Genomic DNA, 21,981 nt, shown 5'->3' with positions numbered 1-21,981 from the left:
GAAGTCGGACACTTAACCGACTGAGCCACCCAGGCGCCCCACTAATTCATATGATTCTTAAGATTCATATGTCCCATCAGGAAATATTTATTGAGCAACTATTATATGATAGACACTGTTGTAGGTGCTGGAAGCATATCAGTAAAAATTAAATAAATAAATAAATAAATAAATAAATAAATAAATATCCTTGCATTAAAAAAATCCCTGCCTTCATGGAGTTTGTATTCTAGAAGTCAAGTAATATATAACATATGAGAATATTTTTATTTTATTTATTTAATTTTTTAAGTTTTCTATTTCATTATTTATTTTTAAGTTTGCTTATTTTGAGAGAGAGTGACAGAGCAAGAGAGAGAAAGAGAGAGAGCATGTGCCTGTGGGAAAGGGCAGAGAGAGAGAGAGGAGGAGAGAGAATCCCAAGCAGGCTCCACACCATCAGCATGGAGTCCACTGAGGGCTCAGTCCCCCAAACCCATGAGATCATGACCTGAGCTGAAATCAAGAGTCGGACACTCAACTGACTGAGCCACCGAGGGGCCCCCGAGAATAGTTTTAGTTACTCACATTTCTTTCCCAAGTAAGTACAGCACGCGCTTAAATGCCTGTATCTCCATTTATGTTTCTCAAAGCATTTGTTCATCACAAATTTGAGCTAAGTGCTGCTCCCTGTGCAAGGTGCTGGGTATTTGCAGATGTGCCCTTCCCTCCCACCTCTCATTCCGTGTTCATTTCTTCTATCTGTTGGAAAAGCACAATACAGTTAACCCTTGAACAACGCAAGTGTTAGGGGCACCAGCTCCCTGCACAGTTGAAAATCCAAGTACAACTTTTGATCCTCCCAAAATGTAACTGGCTAATAGCCTACCATTGATTAGAGGCCTTACCAATAACATAAGCAGTTGATGAACACGTATTTTGTATGTTCTATGTGTTGTATACTGTATTCTTACAACAAAGTAAGCTAGAGGAAAGAAAATGTTATTAATATCACAAGGAAAATACATTTACACTACTGTACTCTATTTACTGAAAAAAATACGAATCTAAGTGCACTCATACAGTTCAGACCTGTGTTGTTCAAGGGTCAACTGTAATATAATTTTTAGATTTAGGCATATCTGAGATGTCGAGTGCAGTAAGACATGAAATACAGGCTGAATTATACTTCACAGCTCACTGTGATATTTCCAGCACAGAAACTCCATTCCAATGTTAATGGCCTTGGGGTTTTCTGGATAACTGGATGAGAACAGATAATATTTATTCAGATTGAAGGGTCATATAGACAATGTCTTCAAAATGTGAATTGCTCTTTCTTGATCACTTATTTGTACTTCACGGATATATATTTGTCCTAGTAATATCTAGTCCTCGTCCAGAAGTCAGAAAGAGATTTACAGAAACAAGTTGCCTTCTAAGCCTTGTTTGTGTACAATAATCTTCTGACAACCCAAAAACCTAAGAGAAAAAAATAATGAAAGAGGCTTGCTAAGCAGGAGAGCAGTGAAAAGGGAAAATTAAAAAAAAAGATGACATTTCTAGGCTCAACCTAATTTGGGGGAAAAGTGAAGGCTCAGAACCGTCTGTCTGGCTGAGAATTTCTAAGCTCCTATGTATCACATTGAAGGAAAGCTTGGTTCCCCTTAGCTACACAAAAAAGGCACGTGTATGGCGATTTTTGGAAAAGAATGAGTTACTAGCTAGTGAACTATTTGGAAGGAAAAGGAGAAAAGAAATGGGGCAAATAAAGATGATTCTAAATATTGTTTTTTCATAGTAGATATTTGGAAGGTGGAAGAGACCTTAGAGACCATCTCTTCCAAACCCTTAGTTCCATAGAGGAATTCCCTCTGCAGAAGTCTTAGCAGCAACGAGCCTGTGTTGGAACGTTTCCTGTAACAGGGAACTTAGTGCTTCATCTGGTCAAGAATTAAGAGCTGCCCATTAATTATGGAAAGCAGTGAACTGAGTTCTAACTTGTAGCAACTCCCAGATAGGTGTTTTAATTCCATTCTCTGAAGCAACAAATGCATGTCTAATGTCCTCATTCATAGGAGGTCCTTTGCAATGGCAGCAATCTAGGCATCACTAAGTTCTGGATTCCCCCCACCCTTCCCCTTATGTCCTGCCTACTAGACCCTCTTTGAGATGTTTTCTGTTGGTTAAAGCCTTTGTTAAAATACGATGCTCGGAATGAACATATGTTCCAGAATTTTGAGGGTTTAAACGATGGAGATTTCTAAGAAGAAAGATCAACAAACGTCTTTATTGTACTTCTGTTAAATTTTGGGGGGGGGAGTAAAGTTAAATGTTTAAAGTTTATCATTATGCCTGAATTAAAGGTGTTCCACTTATAGGTGTTGTTGAGCCTCTGACTCATGACCTCAGGGTGGAGAGTTCAAGCCCTGCACTGGGTTTGAAGATTACGGGAAAACAACAACAACAACCAGTCTGTAATTTCACAAATCTCTCACTTTGGAAGCTGGTGGCAAAAAGCTGGCAGGAAATATGGGACTTAGGAAAAGCAAACACATTCTATTTGCTAATGATCACTAAACATTTGTAACCAAGGTAAGCTTATTACAGAAAGGAGGAGTTAGCTCAAGTGTAAGGGCAGAGCATTTAAAAATCCTAACCTTCTTTCTTGCATGCTAAAATCAGTTAACAGAGATCAACTATTAGCTGCTACAGAAGGAAGGGAATTGTTTACACTATGTGATTTTTGTCAGAGTGACTGCTTGACTGCCTGCCTGTCCGAGATTTTATTACTTATTAACTCATGATTCCCAGTGAGTAGGAGAAGGCGCTTGGATTTCTAAAGTTTGTGTGAGGCTGGTGTCCTCATTTTTCTGCCAGGGCTCTGGTATTCGCTCTTTGAATAATGGCAGTTCTCAGCAAAGCCAAGGTTTTCCACGCATGCCCTTCACTGTGCACACCCAATTAACGAACGGTTAATATCTGGTTTCAGATTTTGGACATAATCAAAACGTTGGATACTGAGAAGCTTTGTAAACAGAATATGACCGTATGTGTACTTGTTTCTGACTTCCAAGGGAGGACGTCTAACAGCTCTCAGCTTCCAAATGCCTGGACCAATGGCACAAAGCTGACACTGATTATGGAACCCATGAGAATGCACAAAATTCAGGAACGCTGGGGCTCTGTTATTGGTTTTTTTTTTTTTTAAACAAAATATTCATACATTAGTGTTTGTGGAACATATATACTCAGTTTAAAGGAGAATTACCAAAGAAATACCCAGTTTCTTCCCATGTTTAAAGAGAACATTGAACCAATTCCACCAAAGCTCTTGAGCCCCATGTGCACCCCCAGTCCGCGGGGGAACTGCGGTCCTGCACTTCCACGTTAATCATTTCCTTGCCTTTCTTTTCTTTTCTTTCCTTTCTTCCTTCCATCCTCCCTTTCTTTTTTTAAGCCCTACCCCAACCTGGGGCTTGAACTCCCCTCCCTGAGATCAAGAGTCGCAGGCTTTCCCTGCTGAGCCAGCCAGGCACGCCCCGTCTTTGCCTTTCTTTATATACTTTTTACCACATATATATGAATAGTGTTTAATTTTGTAAGTTTTGGGACTTTATGTAGATGGATTTATCCTTTGTATAGTCTTCTAGGAATCACTGTTTTTTTTTTAAATTTTTTTTTTAACATTTATTTATTTTTGAGACAGAGAGAGAGCATGAACAGGGGAGGGTCAGAGAAAGAGGGAGACACAGAATCTGAAACAGGCTCCAGGCTCTGAGCTGTCAGCACACAGCCTGACGCGGGCTCGAACCCACCGACCGCGAGATCGTGACCTGAGCCGAAGTCAGACGCTTAACCGACTGAGCCACCCAGGCGCCCCTAGGAATCACTGTTTTTGTTCAACATGTTTGTGAGAATCATTCATGTTTCATGCATAGGTATACTTGATTCATTTTCATCGCTTTCTCCTGATGATAAATATTAGTGTTTCTTCAAGGTTTCTTTTTTTTTTTTCTTCAATGAATACTTCTTCATTGAATACTTCTTCATTGAATACTTCAATGAATACTTCTATGCAAATTTTTGCATATGTCTCCTGGCGCTCTGTCCATTGCTGACATTTATCAAGCACTTATTTTTGCGTCAGGCACTGTTCCAAGCACTTTCAATGTATTGATTTATTTAAACCTTCCACAACCCTATGTGGTAGGTATAATTATTATCCCCATTTCACAGATGAGGGAATTTGGTCCAAAGAGGTTAAGTAACCTGCCTGAGGTGAGAAGCCTGAGAAGAGACAGGGCTGGACTTTGGACCGAGCTTCTTAGCTACAGAGTCTATCCTAGTCAGTACAACATCCTGATCCTTGTGCTAATCAATCACTCAGGTAATTTGAGAAATTCTAGGGTTTTGTTTTGTTTTGTTTTCATTTGTTCACGTGTATCTTTGTTAGTCAAATTGTTAGTAAGATGAGTCAATTGTTAGTCAATTTTGTTAGTAAATTCTTTTAGAAGCACAAAGTCAAAGAATTTAATAAAGATCCCATGCCTCCCTTTTGGGGGTTGGGATTAAAATTCCCATTGTTTCTCTCTCCCCACCCCCCTGCCACAACATCTAATATCCTGAAGTATCTGCATTTTGAATCAATTTCAGAATGGGGAAGAATGTACTTCACGAAAAGAAGGATTACTATGTAAACTATCTTAACTGTATGAGGCTTTGAAGACCAGTGGCTAATTTATATGTCCCACAGATAGCAGTTTCAGTGGCAGGCAAATGGTGGATGGTATTTATTCCCATCAGTGTTCATTATCTCAATGGCCTGCGTATGAAAACATAAACATGAGCCATATGTACGTCTTGTGAGTTGGTGGGAAGCCTCCAAGTACCACCTAATCCAGAGAATAACAGGTTGAGAAATCAAAAGAAATCTGCTGAGGAAATGAGAAAATACCTCATTTGCTTCCAAATTTAGCAAAGAGTCAGAGACAGGTCTTAGATAGAAACATGGACAGTCATTCCTGAGGACAGAATGAGCCTCCCTCTACCTGCACAAAGACAACATAACACAACAGCCCTCACCTCTTTCTGAAGCCTTGGATGTAGCAATATGAACCTTAACCTGGCATCTTTACTGGCATTCAGAAAGGAAAATCAACTGGAAAATCTGTTACAGACTAAAACTAGCAAAGCAAGAAAGAAATCTTGCAGCTTCTACAGGTAAAGGAGACTGGAGAAATATCAGTGAGAAACATGAGTGTTTATCCAGGCTTAATAGTGCAAGCAAGGTTGTCTTCAACCACTTTCACTGAAGGTCCTGAAGACTTCAGGAGGAGAGTAGTAGGAGCCAAGCACACAGGAGGCCGATACCTCAAAGGGCAGATAAATGACCACCTAATAATCAACCAGCCACTCTGCAGAGGTAGTGATTTTCAGGAAATGACATTTTGGAAAGGTTCAGTTATCTCTAAAGGACTCACGGCACTTTGCTCTTAACAACTCCAATTTTTGGTTGCTGTTTGACTAAAACAATTTTAAAGCGTTAAATTTAGAAAAAAGTTCACAATCTGCCATTTCAACAGTTTCTAGTTTGATTAAGACTGATGCTTCATAAAATTAATCCAAGTATAGTTAAGATTGTTATATTTTTTGAGTGAAAAGAGCAAGTTATAAAAGAGGTCAATATGATCCCTCTTTTTGGGAAAAGCATATACCTATAAACATGGAGAGTATCTGGAAAATTCTACACCAAGATTCATCAACCTAGGCACTATTGACATTCTGGACAAGAGAACTCTCTGCTCCAGGGGACTCCCCTGTGCATGGGAGGAAGGTTAGCAGTATTCCTGGTCTCTCCCCTGCCCCTGACATTAACAGCACCTTTCCCCTGAGTCCTGAGGATCAAACATGTCTCCAGCCATTGCCAAATGTCCCCTGGGGGGTGAAATCATTCCCAGGTGAGCGTCATTTCTCTACCTTAATGTGTTTACAGCAGTTAGACCTGGGATGGTAGATCATAGGTAACTTTTATCCTAATCCCCTTTATTTCTAGTGACTGCACACTGAATATGCGTATTTATCTTCTATAGTGGAAAAATAAGAACTACCATTAAAATACCTTTCACCATGGCACTCTTTGGTAAAAAAATTACGGGCACATGCTTTGGAGCAAGGTCTTTGGAAAAAAAGAAAAAAAAAAGACATAAAGCTAGAAGATTTATGGACGATTTCATGAAGGGAACCACAAAGAAAATAGAGAAAAACAGTTCTTCCAAGAATTCTTCTGCAAAAATTCATCTCCAGACAGGAGGGTGGTAATGTGTGGGCCAGAAAGAATTTGATTTGTGATCTGGGTGTACTGATTCACGCTGATGGAGCCCTTTGTTCAATATTCTCATTAGATTTACCATGCTGTACAGACTTGCGCTCTGGGCTGTACAACTAGTTTTTCTCTGCATTAATTTCCTTGAGTTGAGCTCAGCCTGGGAGCACCAGATCTTTCCCATGTTGTCGGCTGAGGGGTAAGTGTCCCTCTTCACGTCCTTCCTTCCCATACACATGATATGGCACTAGATTTCACTCACTTTGTAGCAGGTGTATTTTCATTCACCCAATTTAGAATTTATGGCGTGTGGAAATAGAGCCTCTAGTTGTTTTCACGAGGAAAACTTACCCAATGTGGAAGAGGTAGAAGCAACAAAATTTTTAAAATGCTCACTACTTCTGACACGCTTAGGATGGCAAGAGATGATGTAAACGCTACTCAGAATTAGATTCCCTTTTATAAAACCACTGACGATTTCACTCTGAAGGCATAAAGGAGGGAGCAAGTTAATGATTGTGCTTTTAGGTAAGAAAAACAGGGTGAGGCAAACTCTGCCTTGGAGTTGAAACAGTCATGTCTAAATGGCCTTTCTGGAGCCGAGCACACGCTCTGGCAGTTAACAGTAAGTACACAGTGCTCCCTACACATCAGACACTGTTCTAGGTGCTTCTATGGTCCCGTCTTTTCATCTCAAAACAGCCCTAAGGGAGTTGTTATCCTGATTTCATAGACGAGGACACTGTAGGACACAGCAGGTACTCAAATAAATCTTTTGTGAATAAAACCAATAAGCCAAGCCATCATCAATCACTTTGTTCTCTTTCTGCTTTTAATAACGACTCGTTCTTTCCTACTCCTGAACTTCTTTTACAGTTAGTGTTAGAAATTTGGTCTTCAAAACCAGCAGAATCATGTCTACAGGGGTTGAGAGGAACAGGACACTCTAGTTAATAGGATTATGGTCTAAATTAAATCATGAGCTCAGAAACTGTTTGGATTTGTGGGCAATCTCAAAAGACCACGACTCCAGAACTCATCTCTCCTCCCAGGGTTGTCTGCCTGTGCCAAAAATATAAATAGGCAAATATGGATGATACCTGTTTTCCTGCGAGAGCATCAGTGGATTAGGAGTTCATGATTAAAACAAATATTTATTAAGGTAAAATAATATGATATTGCTGTTCCTCAGGTCAAAAACTGTCAAATGTCTATAATTTTATATGGTTCAACTTCATAGATTCTGTCGTATTTTAATGCATTGGCTTCAGAGTTTAATTTTCTAGGTGAATGGTAAAGGAGAGGAAACTGGTTAGTGGAAATTAACTAGGTTGGTAGTGTTTTATAGTGTATTTTATTTTTCTTACAGTAAATTGTGTCAAATTTTAATACGTTCTCCTTTACATATTTATTTAACTTCTTTCTTTTGTATATCCTTGTTTGTTTATTGATTTTAAAATTATGTAGATAGGGGATATTCATTCATACATACTCCAAGGAACCTTTGAGGCATTGCTCATTCAAATAGAATATTTCATATTATAATAGTAACGTAGTGTTTCAGCTGCTAAACATGTTTCAATTTATAGACTACGTAAATATCTTTTTAAGGGCACATTTCCAAGGGCACCTGGGTGACTTAATTGGTTAAGTGCTCAACTCTTGACCTCAACTCAGGTCATAATCTCAGGGTCATGAGTTCAAGCCCTGCGCTGGGCTCTGCACTAGATGTGAAACCCGATTTAAAAAAAAAAAAAAAAAAAAAGAAAAAAAAGAAAAGAGAAAAGGCACATTTCTAGAAATAAATGTACTGTTTTATCACAAAAGGTGGCATTTTCTTTCAGGTTAGTCCCCTACTAAAAAGTGCCTACTAAGTTACTGAGAGGACATTTTCTGACTACAAAATCATAATAACAATTTATCTTTCCACTCCAGAAGTTCTCACAAAATATGAATATGGCCACTTAAAGTAGCCAAAAGCGTGTAATTTCAAGGTCTGTGCCTGATTTGCTCACTCTGAACTCAGATTATTACGACTGAATAGGGGGTTGGTGTCCTTAAATGTGACCAACTGACCACCAACTTAGTGGTATTTGTATGTTTTCAGTACTTCCTCGCTCTGACAATAATCCAAATTCTAAAAGAAGAGTCATATTTCTGAAATGAATGGTCTTCATGAGATATTTTTCTACAGTGCTATATGCTTGTCAAGTGCCCAGAAAAATAATTGCAGAAGTAGGCTTGTTACACAATAATAAACAGAGAGGCCATACATAGCACACTCACCTGCAGGAATTCTTTATCCGATTTGGCAAACATTTTTGAATGCACACAAAAAATGAGCCGGCCACTGCATTCCAGATACCGGCCCCCCCATCACTATAAGAGACCCCATGCATGACCCAACTCCCTTATGAGGCAGCATGAAACCAGTCCTGTGAGAGCAGAGAAGAAATAAGTACTTCTCACTGACAAATCTGAGTCACATTTCTTTTATCCCGCATACTTTATTTTTCAGTCCCTTATACGTTTGCACCCATGTGCCTTGTAACAGTAGGGGTGTGGCAAAGGGAAGTTTGGGTGTCAGTCTTCCATCTGCACATAGAGTCCCCATTCCTCCATAAACTTCAGGAGGTCGGTTTCGTTGTCTTCCGACGGCTTGTCTGGAGCCTGCTCCTCATACAGTCTAGACAAAAGGCCCTCCTCCACGAGCTCCTTGGACTCAGGCTGCTTGCCTCCCTCTGAGCCATGTTCAAAGCTAGGGAAGGACGGTATGCACAGCCTGCCGGTCCGAGGGTCCCAATCCACCAGTGTGGTCGACGGCTCTTCCTCTCGCTCCTCTTCTGTGCCCACGTGCTCCTGCAGCAACTGGTCCAGGTCTCGGAGCTGAGGAGCATAGGAATACAGTGGTGCCTGGGGGCTCACGTCTGCCAAAGCAGCCTGTTGCTCAAAGAACGTTCCTTGTAGGGACACCTTCTCCTGCAAATTGAGCTCAGGGCCGCCAGGCCCCACACAAATGTCTGCAGCTCTGACATCATATTCGTATTCAACAACTGCCTTCTCGGTGGGTATTGCTCTGCCTGGCGACCCTTGCTGGGTTAGGGAAGTGCCCTGGGTGCTTTCCCCAGAGTCACAGGAAATGTCCACCAGATGTGAAGCATACCCTAAGTGTTTCACCTCCATTTCCGCCTGACGCGGCCGCTGGTCCCCGCCGGGCTCATCCCCGTCCGACCCATCGTCGCTTTTTTCCACTACGTGTCTCATATTCTTATGAGAAATTTTAGAATCCTCCAAAATATTGAGGGTGATAAAATTAATCACAATTTTTTCAGCAGGTACAAAGAATCTTTTGTCAAATTCATTTCCATAAATCAAAATCTATAAAGAGAGAAGAGAATGGTTTTCACCTTTTCACTTGAGAAAGACATGAAAAACAGCTGTTAAGTAGAACTTATACTGTCATCAGATAGTTTTAAAGACCTATTCTTACCCACTCATGGAAGTGAAAGTTATTCTTGGAATAAACAGCCTCATTCATGGAGGCGAGAGACCCAAGACACGAAAAAGGCATTGGAAGTGAAAAGTGGTTCCCTGGGTGAGTGTTTATCCAACCCAAGGATCAGGGTGAGACAGTGCCCTTCCCTCCCTGGCTGAGGGAGTTCAGGGGAATTATTTAATTTCTTGAGTCTCGTTGTTAATTCTGTAAAATCTGGATTTCTGCCACGTGAGAAGTGGTGAGGACCGAGTGAGCTAGTTTTGAAACTGCTTTGTTAATTATGGGTGATGACGTATTTCTTAGTTAGCTATGGTTCCCCAGGTTACCAGCCCTGTGTTGGATATACTCCGGACATGAGATGTGGGCGGGCATGAAAACTGCATGTAAAAAAAGAAATACGCACATGAGTAGGGATGGTTTTACTCATTCCCCGGATACCACTCTAATCGCAGTATAATGAGGCCAAAAAGGGAAATTCGTCTGCCTGTTTCTGGCAGATAGAGAAGCTCTAAATCGTGTCAGGGAAACTGGTTTGAGATTAAAATTGTGCTGGGGCTATGGGGAAGGTGACTGTTTAGATGGCAAGTCATGAATTATGTGACAATCCTCATTGTCCACCCCATGAAGTGATTCCATTCAACACTACAAAATATGACATTCAGGGGCGCCTGGGTGGCTCAGTGGGTTGAGCGTCCAACTCTTGATTTCGGTTCAGGCCATGATCCCAGGGTTGTGGCATTGAGCCCGATGTTGGGCTCTGCACAGAGCTTGGAGCCTGCTTAAGGTCCCCCCACCTCTCTCCCTCTGCCCCTCCCCGACTCGCTTGAATGCAAGCGCACGCGCTCTCTGTCTCTCTTAAAAAAAAAAAGACAAAATACGACATTCAGCCTCATTCCTTTACAAAATTTTGGTTCCAGAAAGCCACTTGTGATCAATTCTCTTATGAATTTTCCTCCCAGGAAAGGTCTCCCTGTGCCATTAGGAAGCTAGCTCTAAAGCCTAAAAGCAGGCAGAATAGTAGAAATGTTTAAATGCCAAACTACCAGCTTGCATTGCGTACATGGATGCATTGTGCATATGTGAACATATATTTTAATAACAGGCAAAGAACCCATTTTATCATTGAAATATGCCCAGCCCTTCAGAACCCTTCAGTGCGCAGTCCAGAAGCATAAGGTTTACTCCTTCTTCTGTTTTCTTGCTCTCCTTGCTGTGAATGATTGTCCTGGCCATTTTCCTCCTATGTTTTCCACTCCATGCCTGTCTCTGGCACCACATCCCACCCTCCTCTTTTAGACTCTCCCCTTGGCTCCCCTGGACAACTGCCACAGTCTCCTAGCTGCTCTTCTTGTTTCTAGTCTTACTCCCTCCAAAGCTGTCTGAGACCCACCATCCAGTTGGATCTAAAACCCGATATTGACCATGAAGCTTCCTACTCAAAACCCCACAGAGATTTCTCCTTGCCAACAGAATGTAAAATCGAAGCCCCTTAGAATAACATCCCGATTCTCCTGTCCCCTGGCCCTAACACCCCCTCTCCACTTTCACTTCTGTAGCTCCTCATCAGCAACTGTATGGTTCAGCAAGACCATGTGGTTTTCCAAACATCTGCTCACCTTGGTCCCTGCTGGTTTCTCTGCCAGCAGCAGGTGCCCTCTTACTCCCCTTTCATAACCAAGGCAGGGCATAAAGCTTCTCCTGGACCCCAATGTGGGGTTCAGTGCCCTGCCTGTGTCCCCAGAGTCCTCAGTGCCTGCTTTCATCTTAACCTTCACATATCATTTTGAAATTCGAGTCCTCAACTGAACTTGAACGTCTGGAAGGGCATAGATCGTGACTTAATTTATTTGTGTACCTCAAGACCCGGTCTAATCTGCTCATTAAACCTAAAATCTTTGTCAAAGCTGAGGAATCTTTCTCTTTCGTTATGTTAGTGAGTTAACCTAGTGCCAAAGTGTTTCTTTTTTAATTAATTAACTCTTTAAACTCACCCTGCTTGTCAAAGGAATGTGTCTGTTCTAGAGCCTCATTTTCTACTCTGCTGAAAGTGAGTGGTTATAATGACTCCTGCCACACTGAGCACTCACCAAATTTGCTGGGTGTTTCTCTTTGCCAACATGGATATATCTGTACATGGAGTAGCCCATCACAGAAAAAATAAACACGGCAACAGATATGGGCAAAACATACCAGAAGATGATTTTAACCTTCAATGCTGATGTTTGATCTGTAAAAAAAAAAAGAAGAGGGATAGATAGTTGTGATGCGGTATGGTGGGAAAACATTGGCAATGTCATGAGGCTTTGGGCCAGTTACTTACACTTAGGAATTCAGTCTTATTTATTAATTGAGAAGCTTGAACTAAACGTGATAAGGGGTTTCGGAATTCTTACTCTTTGACAATAGCTGGTCTTAGGGAATCATCTGGACTTACGGATGCCTTAACAACCCCATCAGCAGACATTCCAACATTTTATGTCTGGCTATGAGATTGATGCTGGGTCTTATATATCTGAAGCTAAGTGTGTCTAACATTCAGACAACTCATACGCTTTAAGCCAACCCACAAAACCCTCTTGATAGGATCCCATTAAGCTGCCCCACTTTTCCATGTACTCATTGGACTCAATCTTTTCCATAGACTCAGCAGAAGACAGGAATGTATGGCATCACCTTGTGTGTTATTAATAGAACCATCCTCAAGTGGGTTGGCTAGACTTTCTGGGTAGGGAGCTTGGGATGTGTGTAGGGAGGTGGCTGAGCTGGTGTGTGTGAGGATGGGCAGTTACTCCTTTCCAGGTCCTGTTGCACTGTCGGTTCATGATGGATGAAAGTCCACAGGGGACTGGAAAGACCTGGTGAATAGCTTTTGAGCAAGCAGTCCTGGCCCACCATCAATCAGACTATACAGTTGTGAATAGGGCTTATTGTGACTCACTTATATTTGTTGCACTCCTGTAGAATACTAGAAGTTGTGATGGATATTTTTCTGTCCCCATTTGGCTAATCCATGGTACCCAGCTCTTTGGTGAGATATTCTAGATGTTTCTGTGAAGGCATTTTTAGATGATATTAGCATTTAAATTAATAGACTTGAGTAAAGCAGATTAATTGTAAAGATGAAATCTTTATAATGTGGGTGGGCCTTATCCAATCAGTTGAAGGCTTTAATAGAAAAAGTAGTGACCATCTCAAGAAAGAGAGAATTCTTTCAGCAGATTACCTTCAGACAAGAACTATAACATCAACTCTTTCCTGGCTATCCAGCCTGCTGGATTGCCCAACATATTTTGAGCTTATCTGCCTCTACAATCATGTGAGCCAACTCCCTAAAGTAAATGTCTCCATATATATATATATATATATATATATATATATATATGAGAGAGAGAGAAAGAGAGATGGGTTCTGATTAATAAAATCAGAGTGTCATAGGAGCTTTCTAATCTATACAGATGTTTGGATACTCTTGATGCCTAGGCCTGAGACAAAGTAGCAAAGTCACAATCCAATTAAATACCTAGTTAAAGATTGGAAATAGAAGTGTCATGGACAATGAGGGTGGTTGACAATAGCCAGTGGGAAAAGTCCAGGACCAGGTGTCCAAATGCAGGCTCTTCCACCCCAAACAATTCCTGACGAGCACATCTGTCCTCAGGTTCCACATAGAAAGGTGCCAACAGCACAGCGCAGATGTTCAGGTAGCCAAGCGTTACCTGCCCCTACATCAGACTACAATTCAGTCTAGCCCTCTTAATGCCACCTCTGGTCTCGGGACTGAACTTGCCTAATTGAAAACCGCCATGACGACATTGACGGATGGCACTTAGTATGTAACAGCACATGTTCGCCACAAAAAAAAAACTAATAAAATGTGTCTATATTTTAGGGATTGGGGGACTGTGGAGAGCAGAAATATTTTTCAAAGAACAGTCCCCAAAGAGGTAGTATGGCTGGGATACCATGGAAAGGTCGGAACCTGAAATGATGCCTCCTTATTTTGTGACCTTTCTCAGACTAGTGAGACAGGTGGTTCCACCTGTTCCCGGGAAGGATTTAATTGAACCTGTACTTGGAGCTGCTCTCAATCTGCCAAGTGCTCAAACGATCTCCACTGGAAATGCATCCCTACCTCCTGGCCACCGATCAAGCTCTTCGTAAACGGAGCGCTTTTTCCAAATACAAAGATGATCTCTTCAATCTGCTTTGTTTTGCCTTTTGCTTGCTTAGCATTTCCGTTTTATTGGCCACACGGCAGAGCCCCCTTCATTTTAAAGGGGAAGGTATGGTAAGGATAGAGATTCAAAAATAAAGCCTCTCACTTTTGATATGTACTCACAAAATCCCCTTTTTATTCCTTGGGACAGTTTCATCTTGCAATGCGGGTGGTGGGAGGGAGGATGGAAGCGGGGCTCCTGTCACCATTGTGATCCCAGAGCTGGCGATGGGACCGGGTTGGGGGAAGAGGTGTGGCACTTGTGGTAGGCCAGCATGTTTGGAAGGAGGAAACGGAAGAATAATGGGTGAAGAGCCATTCGATGAGGGTAAACTTGAGGGTTTATTTTCAACGTTCAGGCTTTGAGTTCAAGCTCCTCACAACTGTGGGGAGGAACAAGTAGACAAACAACTCGCTCTGAACTCTGTGTCTCCTAACGGGAATGAGAATCTTCAGGCAAGTTCAGAAAACAGGAGAAGACAAGAGGAAGGAGAGAGAGGCAATGGCGGGGGGGAGTAACTGCTGATCTGCTGACCCCAGACCCTCCTGCAGCCAGTGAGTGACATCTGAATACAACTTGCAGAGCCTGTCATCTGCATTCCCGAGAGAGAGCAACAACTGCTGTCTTCAAGTGTTTCTAGGATAATGTTTTGTTTCTAGCAGTGCAATTTGATGTTGAAGACCACAGAACTTCTATTGACAAAAGTGATTACAATTAAAAAAGAATAGACATGTGTAAAAATTCTCAATTGCTATTTTCCCACGGAAGAGGCTTGTTGGCATTGGACACCAAGGGACGGGTGCTGAGAGTTCCCCAGGGGGAGCAAACACACCCTTCACGTTGGCCAAGTTCAATGGCCAAGTTTCAATTCCAGGCTGCTCCACGCATTTCTGGTGATGGTTGTTTCTGCCTCTGCCTCAACTTGTTTCTGGTAGACATGGGTTTGTCAAAATCTTGTTTAGAACTGCCATCCTTCTTCTACTTTGATCAGATCTCCTTCGCAGACCAGCTGAGATTTTTTTAAGCTTACCTTTCTGAGTACGGACACACTGCTTCTCAGAAGGCTGAGCAAGGCGAGGGGGCCCTGGGACAAAGGTCTCCACACGCACGCAGTACAGGGTGTCTGGCTCCAGCCAGCTGAGCACCAGCGTGCGGTTGGTCACACACTGGGACCACTAGGGCAGAGGATTGCAAACAGCAGTTAGTGCCACAGAATCCCAGCACCATCCCAGGCAGATAGCTCTAGAAGGAAATAAAACGCTAAGATACCCCTAAATCCTTTGTAATCACTACAAGCTTTTCTTCCGCAACAGTTTTAAAACATCCCTTTCCTTGAGCTCGGCAGAGCATGATCAGGAAATGGACCCATTCTGGGAACAATTCTAAATAATAACACATGGATGGATTTCTTAATCTGCCTTGTCCCACGTTCTTGCTGACATCTTTTTTCTTGCGTGGAATGTGACCGACAGATGTTATGCAAGTAAAAGCTCTCCATCAAAGTGACGTGGACAGTGGTTCTCCATCTAATAGCAACATCAGATCCCATTAACAGAGACTCTGTAAGGGAAACCTGAAGGAAGTTCTCGAGTTTTCTACATATTGGCTTCAACTGCTTCTTGTATGGCATCTCTTTTGAATATCGTATCTTCTCAGGTTCACATGCGTCAGGCTGCCTGTTCCAGCACTAGCTGCAAAAAGTAATGCCGATGATATGTCCCCATTCCAGGCTTACCGTTCTATTAGACTTAGCATTATATACGGACACGTTGTACTTCAGGTTAGAGTAAATTTGTTGCATGGAAATAGAACTTTCTTCTGGATTTCTCTTCCACTTCTCTGGAGCCGTCAGAACAATAGAAATGGATTTCTCATCTGTAGATAAAGCAACTTCTGGCGGGCCAATTTGTGCTTAAAGGGGAGGGGAGAGGGAATGATCATGTTCAGAGGTAGAAATCACCATGGATAAAACTACAATATAATCCTACGGGGATGAAAGCCCTACAGCCCACCTCTTAGTTGAGATGCCTCAGAATGCTCTAAGGTGGGCCCAAGTTACGCTACATCTTGAAACGATCCCTTCACACACCCTGACACAATTTTAAAACAGAACATTCAAGCGTTGTATTTACCTAGTTCCTAGTCACATGGGTAAACAGATGGAAAATAGAATTAAAAGTGTTTACGGCACTCCTATGACATCAAATGAAAAGTTGGTGATAAATTGCATTAATACGAACTGTAAGTGGTGAAAATCAGACATGGAGGAATGAACCACTATTAAAAGACCTCTGAAGAAGCACCTGGGGGGCTCAGTCAGTTGATGTCTTGATTTTGGCTCAGGTCACGATCTCATAGTTTGTGAGACAGAGCCCTGTATCAGGCTCAGCACTGACAGTGGGGAGCCTGCTTGGGATTCTCTCTCTCTCTCTCTCTCTCCCTCTGCCCCTCCCCCGCCCATTCTCTCTCCTCTCTCTCTGTCTCTTTCTCTCTCAAAATAAATAAATAAACTTAAAAAAAGATCTTTGAAGATGTGATTGGAATGACCTATAACAGAGGATTCTCAAACTTTTGCCACAAAAGTCCATACAGGAAATGTTTTAGGCTTTACAAGCCCTATGATCTTTGTTGCAATTATTACTTATATAAATGTAAAAATCATTCTAAGTTCTTGGTCTGTAGAAAACTGGAAAGGTGGTAGTGCTTCATTTGGTCTGAGGGCATAGTTTGCTGACTTCTGATCTAGAAGGACACCAGACGACAGGCTCTGGCCCCAGGACTTGAGGGACACTTATAAATTTCATGATGTCAGCTCTGAGTGGGTCCTCTACACCTGAGTCAGCCACAGAATAGGAGATGGGAAAATTTAAAAAGCAAATATCAGGATGCTGCTGCTTTAATTCTGAGTTACACCTACAAATTACATCATCACACTACCAAGTGTCTAACAAAAAGAGACTTAGTTTGGTAATCAGAGCACCTTGAATCAATCTTGTGGACTTAACGCCATGGTTTATAAACCCACAGCAATTAAAAAAAAATCTGTCAGTTCCTCAAATTTCATAGTCCCCACTAAATAACCAAACAAAATTGAACTTGGATAATATTGGCATCTAGTGTTAATTTTGGACCTGGGAGAGATCCTAGTGATGACTCAACCAAGCTTCTCATTCTATAGATGAAACTGCGATCCAGCGAGATGAAGCCCCTCGGGCTGGTCATTCTTGGAGCTGAGGGACAGAATGAGAAGAGAGCCATGCAGAGCACTGGTCTCGGGCGAGGCTGTCCATGAGTCTAAGACTGTATACTCGACGGTCAGATGAATTTGATATTATACGTGTTTATAGACAATTGTGTTACTTACTCTCTAAGAATGGATAGAATCGTCCGGTTTCTGCCCATTTGGAACAATTCATTTCCCAAATGGCCTTAACTTTGGCATAATATTGATGTTCATAATCGGAAGTTTCCACAGAGAGATCACAGCAGGTCCTATTGATATTTCTACATTCGGATTTATTCAGCCATTTTTTTTGCCCATATCTGCTGAGAAAGAAACTGAATTAATAACGAGGTGCCCTCTGTGCTTTACAATAGAGGAAAAAAAAAACAGTCCTTATGCAAAACTGAATGGAAATTAAGGCCTTCTCTGCAGAACAACAAATGTGCCTGTCATTGAGATAAAAAGGAATCCACGTTTGCTGCTGGCAATTTTTTTCATGAGCTGTCAGGAACATGAGTCAGAGTTTCTGCAAGCACCTTTCTTTTCTGTGAATTATAATGTGGATCGTACATTTCGAAAGCATGTATTTTATTATTATTCTTGGGCTACAGGAAAAATTCTACGTATTGTGTGATCAATTCTTCTAGTAATTATCCACGTAAGTTTTTAGTCCGCCATGCCTACAAAGGTCAATTTGATGGGTTGTTTTAAGAAAAATTAGTCATTTTTTTTCTTGGAAGAAAAATTACCTTGACATTCTCATAAAACTTAAAAATCTACTTGCTATCAAGTGTTTTAGGGAAAATTCACTAGGTAGAAGTGTATGCCACAGTAATTACAGTGATGATGACGACAGTGACTAGGCTGTTTATATTATTTCTCCTTTCCTTTGTTGAAAACACAAAACCCATAGCAAGGAGGGAGGGGGAAATACTTTTAGAACTTTTCAGGGGGGGGGGGGAGACTGAGGGATAGAGAGATTAAGTGACGCTGGATGAGCCAGTGTGAGAGACCGGGTTGCATGGGAGGCAATGAAGGGATTAATGCAGGTGTGTTGGGGTTCTAGAAAGCTAACTGGTGTAGCATGGAGAATGCAGTGGGTTAGGAGTGGCAGCCTGGGGAGCAGGTGAGAGGATACTGCAGTGGTCCAGGTGAAAGATGTAGGTGGCTTGGACAAGGAGAGTGGTGGCAGAAGAAATGACAGGACAAAAGGAAGAAATGTTGGGAGCCAAGACTTGGTAATTGAGGTGAGCAGGTGAGAGATGAGGGAGATAACGATGTTCAGGATGATGTTTCTTTTCTGTCTGGGACAGTGGTCATGTTTGCCAAGATAAGTAATGCCAAAGAATGGGTTTGGGAAATGTGGAGGACGGATGGGAGGAAGGAAAGGTAACAAGTTGTGTTTCTGCCATGTTGAACTTCAGGTATGTGAAAGCCATCCAGATGCAGATGCCCAGTAGGCCCTGGGGCTCAGCAAAGGGGTGGGAGTGGGAGGCAGTGATTTTGAAACCAATGGCACAAAACTGCTCATTGAAGGCACAGGCGCGAATGAAATTATCATGGAGACAAAGCAAAGCCTAGGATAAAATTCCAGGCTCATCAGGGTTTAAAGTTTGGATACAAAGTACCGTTGGAAATAGCAGCTAAAGAGGCAGAAGGAGAAAGAGAGATCACAGAAGTCAAGACAAGAGTATGTCTTGAGAACAAGGAAATGTCAACTTTATTAAGTGTTGACAAAGTTTAAGGGTATCCTCTCTTTTCAGAATATGGCAACAGATTTGTGAAAGCAAATGTCTCCTGTTTCATAAAGTACCATACATTCCAGAAGGCACTAGAAATACAGGTAAGATCCTATTGACCAACTTCTCCATCAAGTGGTTACCATTGCCTAAGGGGTTTCAAAACTTTTTGTGGCTGTGAGCCACAAAAAGAAATCTGTTTTATGGGGCACCTGGATGGCTCAGTCGCTTAAACATCTGACTCTTGATTTCAGCTCAGGTCATGATCTGACAGTTCATGGGATTGTGTCCTGCGTCCGGCCCTGTGCTGACAGTGCGGAGCCTGCTTGGGATTCTCTCTCTCCCTCTCTCTCTGCCCCTCCCCTGCAGGTGCACACTCTCTCTCTCTCTCTCTCTCTCTCGCTTTCTGAAAATAAATAAAGAAATATTAAAAAAAATTTTTACACTGGGACCCGGCTCCCATAAACACACATATATTTAACATACTAAAAACAAAGGTTTTATAAGATAATATTTAAACTTGACTACATGCCATGAATTCCATTATTTTCCACTCCAATCCTGTTCACGCCATTCCAGTCCCTTCTATTAAAAATAATGCTAGTTATATCCCTCAAAATTGATTTCATGGTCCATCAACAAGTCTTGACTTATGTGTGGTTTGAAAAATACTGCCATCACTGATTTGATGCTCTCTCCTCAAACTTCCTTATTCTGCCAAGGGCAGGGCAACTTCCCGTGACAGAGGCGGGTGGAGGAGAAAATACTCTTTCCCGGATTCTGGACAGTATGCTTTGTAAGTCTTACAAACTGATAGACCTCAACTATTCAATGGGTACTCCAGTAATGATGTTTATGCAGGGCAGAAAGTCCTCTGGAGCCCTCAGTGGTCTCTGACTGGTTTCTACTAATGGCAGTAAGTGCTTATTAAGTGCTGGGACCCATGCTTAGGATTTGCATGCTTTATCTCATTTAATTATCCTAATGACCCTAGCAGGTAGGTGCCATTATTTTCACCCTCTTGTACAGATGAGGAAACTGAGGCCCATGGAGACAAATTCATATGACTACTAACAGGCGTATCTGGGATTTGAACCACTCTTCCCTAATGCCAAAGCTCGTGCTTTTAGAACTACACGATATTTTTTCGGCATTAAATTCTTTTGACAGATAGAATTTAAACTTTTGTTAAAATTTCATCTTTTGCTTGGAAACAAGCTTCACTCCAAAGGGTAAAAAGCATAATATGTAACTTGCCCAAGGATACCTGGGTAGGTTCCTAGGCTAGCTACAAACCACGGACTGTTGACCGTGCTGCTGCGCTTGGGAGCCTTGTCGGTGACATATGCTACTCTGTATTCTTGTCATCTCACACGTGCACAGGCATGTAAGGCCTCTAACATGGCAAGTTTCTTTCAAAATACTCACTTCTGAAAGTTGTACCATCTAAACTATTTGCTCTCCCAGAGCAGTGATGACTCTGCCTCTTTTCTCGTTATCCTTTTCTGAATCAAAGGAACATGTAAAGGACAGAGCAAGCTCTTTGCTCCACCTAATAGAAAAGGAGGCCAGGGCATAGTCAAGAGCCATTTCTCTTTGCAGGATGATGTCTTCTTTGCTAAAACACCAGCTTCCAGAGAAACTCCTTGAACATGAAAGTGAGATTCTGGATAAATGAGGTCATTGTGAATAGCAGCTGAAATATTTCACTGCCTTTAGCGGCCAGAGTTTTTTTTTTTCAAAGACAAAAATGGCTTTCTTTCTTTTCAAATGTGGTATTTTTTAACTCAGTCAGAAAAATATAATCAAGAGAGAGAAAGAAATAATCCTAAAACCTATTAGGCCAAAAGCAGTTGGCATACCTGATTCTGGACGTCTCATGCTTCTCTATACACACGGGAATGATTATATGACTGCACACAGAGGCAATAACTAGATTATACCACGCATATCATTTTAATCAAAGCTGTAAATTTCACTTGATTTGAACTTGAATAGAAAAAAATTGAAGCGAAAGTAAAGGAATTGCTGTGGTTCATGTGTTTCATCACCACAAGAGATACTAGTTCCTAAAAGATATTTTAAAATAAGAAAATAGTTTATGAAAAATATTGGGAGTTTAGTTATTAAGATAATGAAATATTTTCAGTTTAGATCACATTTAATGGCTTCCTGCTATGAAAGTCTGTACATTTAAAGTTTTCCCCTACCTCCTAAAGTTCCATAAGCACATTTCCCATCACTGTTTAGTCTTAGCTCTTCACTCAGATGGTTTCGGTGTGTTTACCACTCTTTTCACAGTGACAAATAATGTTGTCAGTACTAAATTCTTCATCCAGGTTCATCTTTATCTCTATCGGACAGATATCATCTTTAGTGAGTGGTTTTCTCCCCCTCAAGAAGGTCTCAAGGGAGTACCATCCTGAGATCTCTCACTTGCTTGAAAATACATCTGGTGAACTTGACAAGAATCCCAGATCACATCTATTTCTCCCTTAGAAGATGTATCGCTGTCTTCTGTCGAGTTTTGCCAGACGGAAATCACCCCACTCCCCCTGTTCCGTCCCACTTGTGTCCCGCTCTCGCTATGATCATCATAAAGTACTTCATTTTCTTAAAGTTCAATAACCTCACCAGGATATGTCTTCCAATGCTTTTATTACATTTTCCTAGACAGAGCATGCATTTATGATGTGTAATTCCAGACAGTAATTATCACTTTTCAATTATTCCTATCAGTTAGCTATAGGTTTTTCATCTCTGTAACATTTTTATTTTCCATCTTTTCCCTAAGTTCTGCCCACTTGCCTTAAAAAAAAAAAATCTTCCTTTTGTTTTAGAATCTCTTCTTTGTTTGCTTTTTCCTTCCTCCTTTCCCTTCTCCCTTCCCTTCCCTTCCCTTCCCTTCCCTTCCCTTCCCTTCCCTTCCTTCCTTTTACCTCCCTCCCTCCCTTTCTCCATCCTCCTTCCTTCCTCCTTCCCTCTCTTCCTTCCTTCCTTCT

General features: G+C 41.6%; 1 protein-coding gene across 4 annotated transcripts in view; it reads right to left on the bottom strand.

Moving 5' to 3' along the window:
- Positions 1 to 8,578: 8,578 nt before the first annotated feature.
- IL20RA (interleukin 20 receptor subunit alpha) overlaps positions 8,579 to 21,981 on the bottom strand; it is a 36,072-nt gene continuing 22,669 nt past the window's right edge. For 2 of the 4 annotated variants that reach the window (XM_040449070.1, XM_040449071.1), the window contains exons 3-7: positions 17,382 to 17,560; positions 15,753 to 15,928; positions 15,048 to 15,192; positions 11,888 to 12,027; positions 8,579 to 9,682 (exon numbers count right to left, since the gene is read on the bottom strand). In XM_040449070.1, coding sequence (XP_040305004.1) covers positions 8,888 to 9,682; positions 11,888 to 12,027; positions 15,048 to 15,192; positions 15,753 to 15,928; positions 17,382 to 17,560 — 1,435 coding nt within the window. In that variant the 3' untranslated portion in view covers positions 8,579 to 8,887. Of the gene's footprint in view, positions 9,683 to 11,887; positions 12,028 to 15,047; positions 15,193 to 15,752; positions 15,929 to 17,381; positions 17,561 to 21,189; positions 21,333 to 21,981 lie in introns of all 4 variants that reach the window. The other 2 variants (XM_040449073.1, XM_040449072.1) reach the window with 2 other exon arrangements.

The sequence above is a fragment of the Herpailurus yagouaroundi genome, unplaced genomic scaffold (genome assembly GCF_014898765.1).
Source record: "Herpailurus yagouaroundi ecotype Mexico unplaced genomic scaffold, PumYag 198, whole genome shotgun sequence".
Lineage (NCBI taxonomy): Eukaryota > Metazoa > Chordata > Mammalia > Carnivora > Felidae > Herpailurus > Herpailurus yagouaroundi.
The sequence above is the reverse complement of the archived record's forward strand: the minus strand, read 5'-3'. Positions and strand labels throughout refer to the sequence as shown.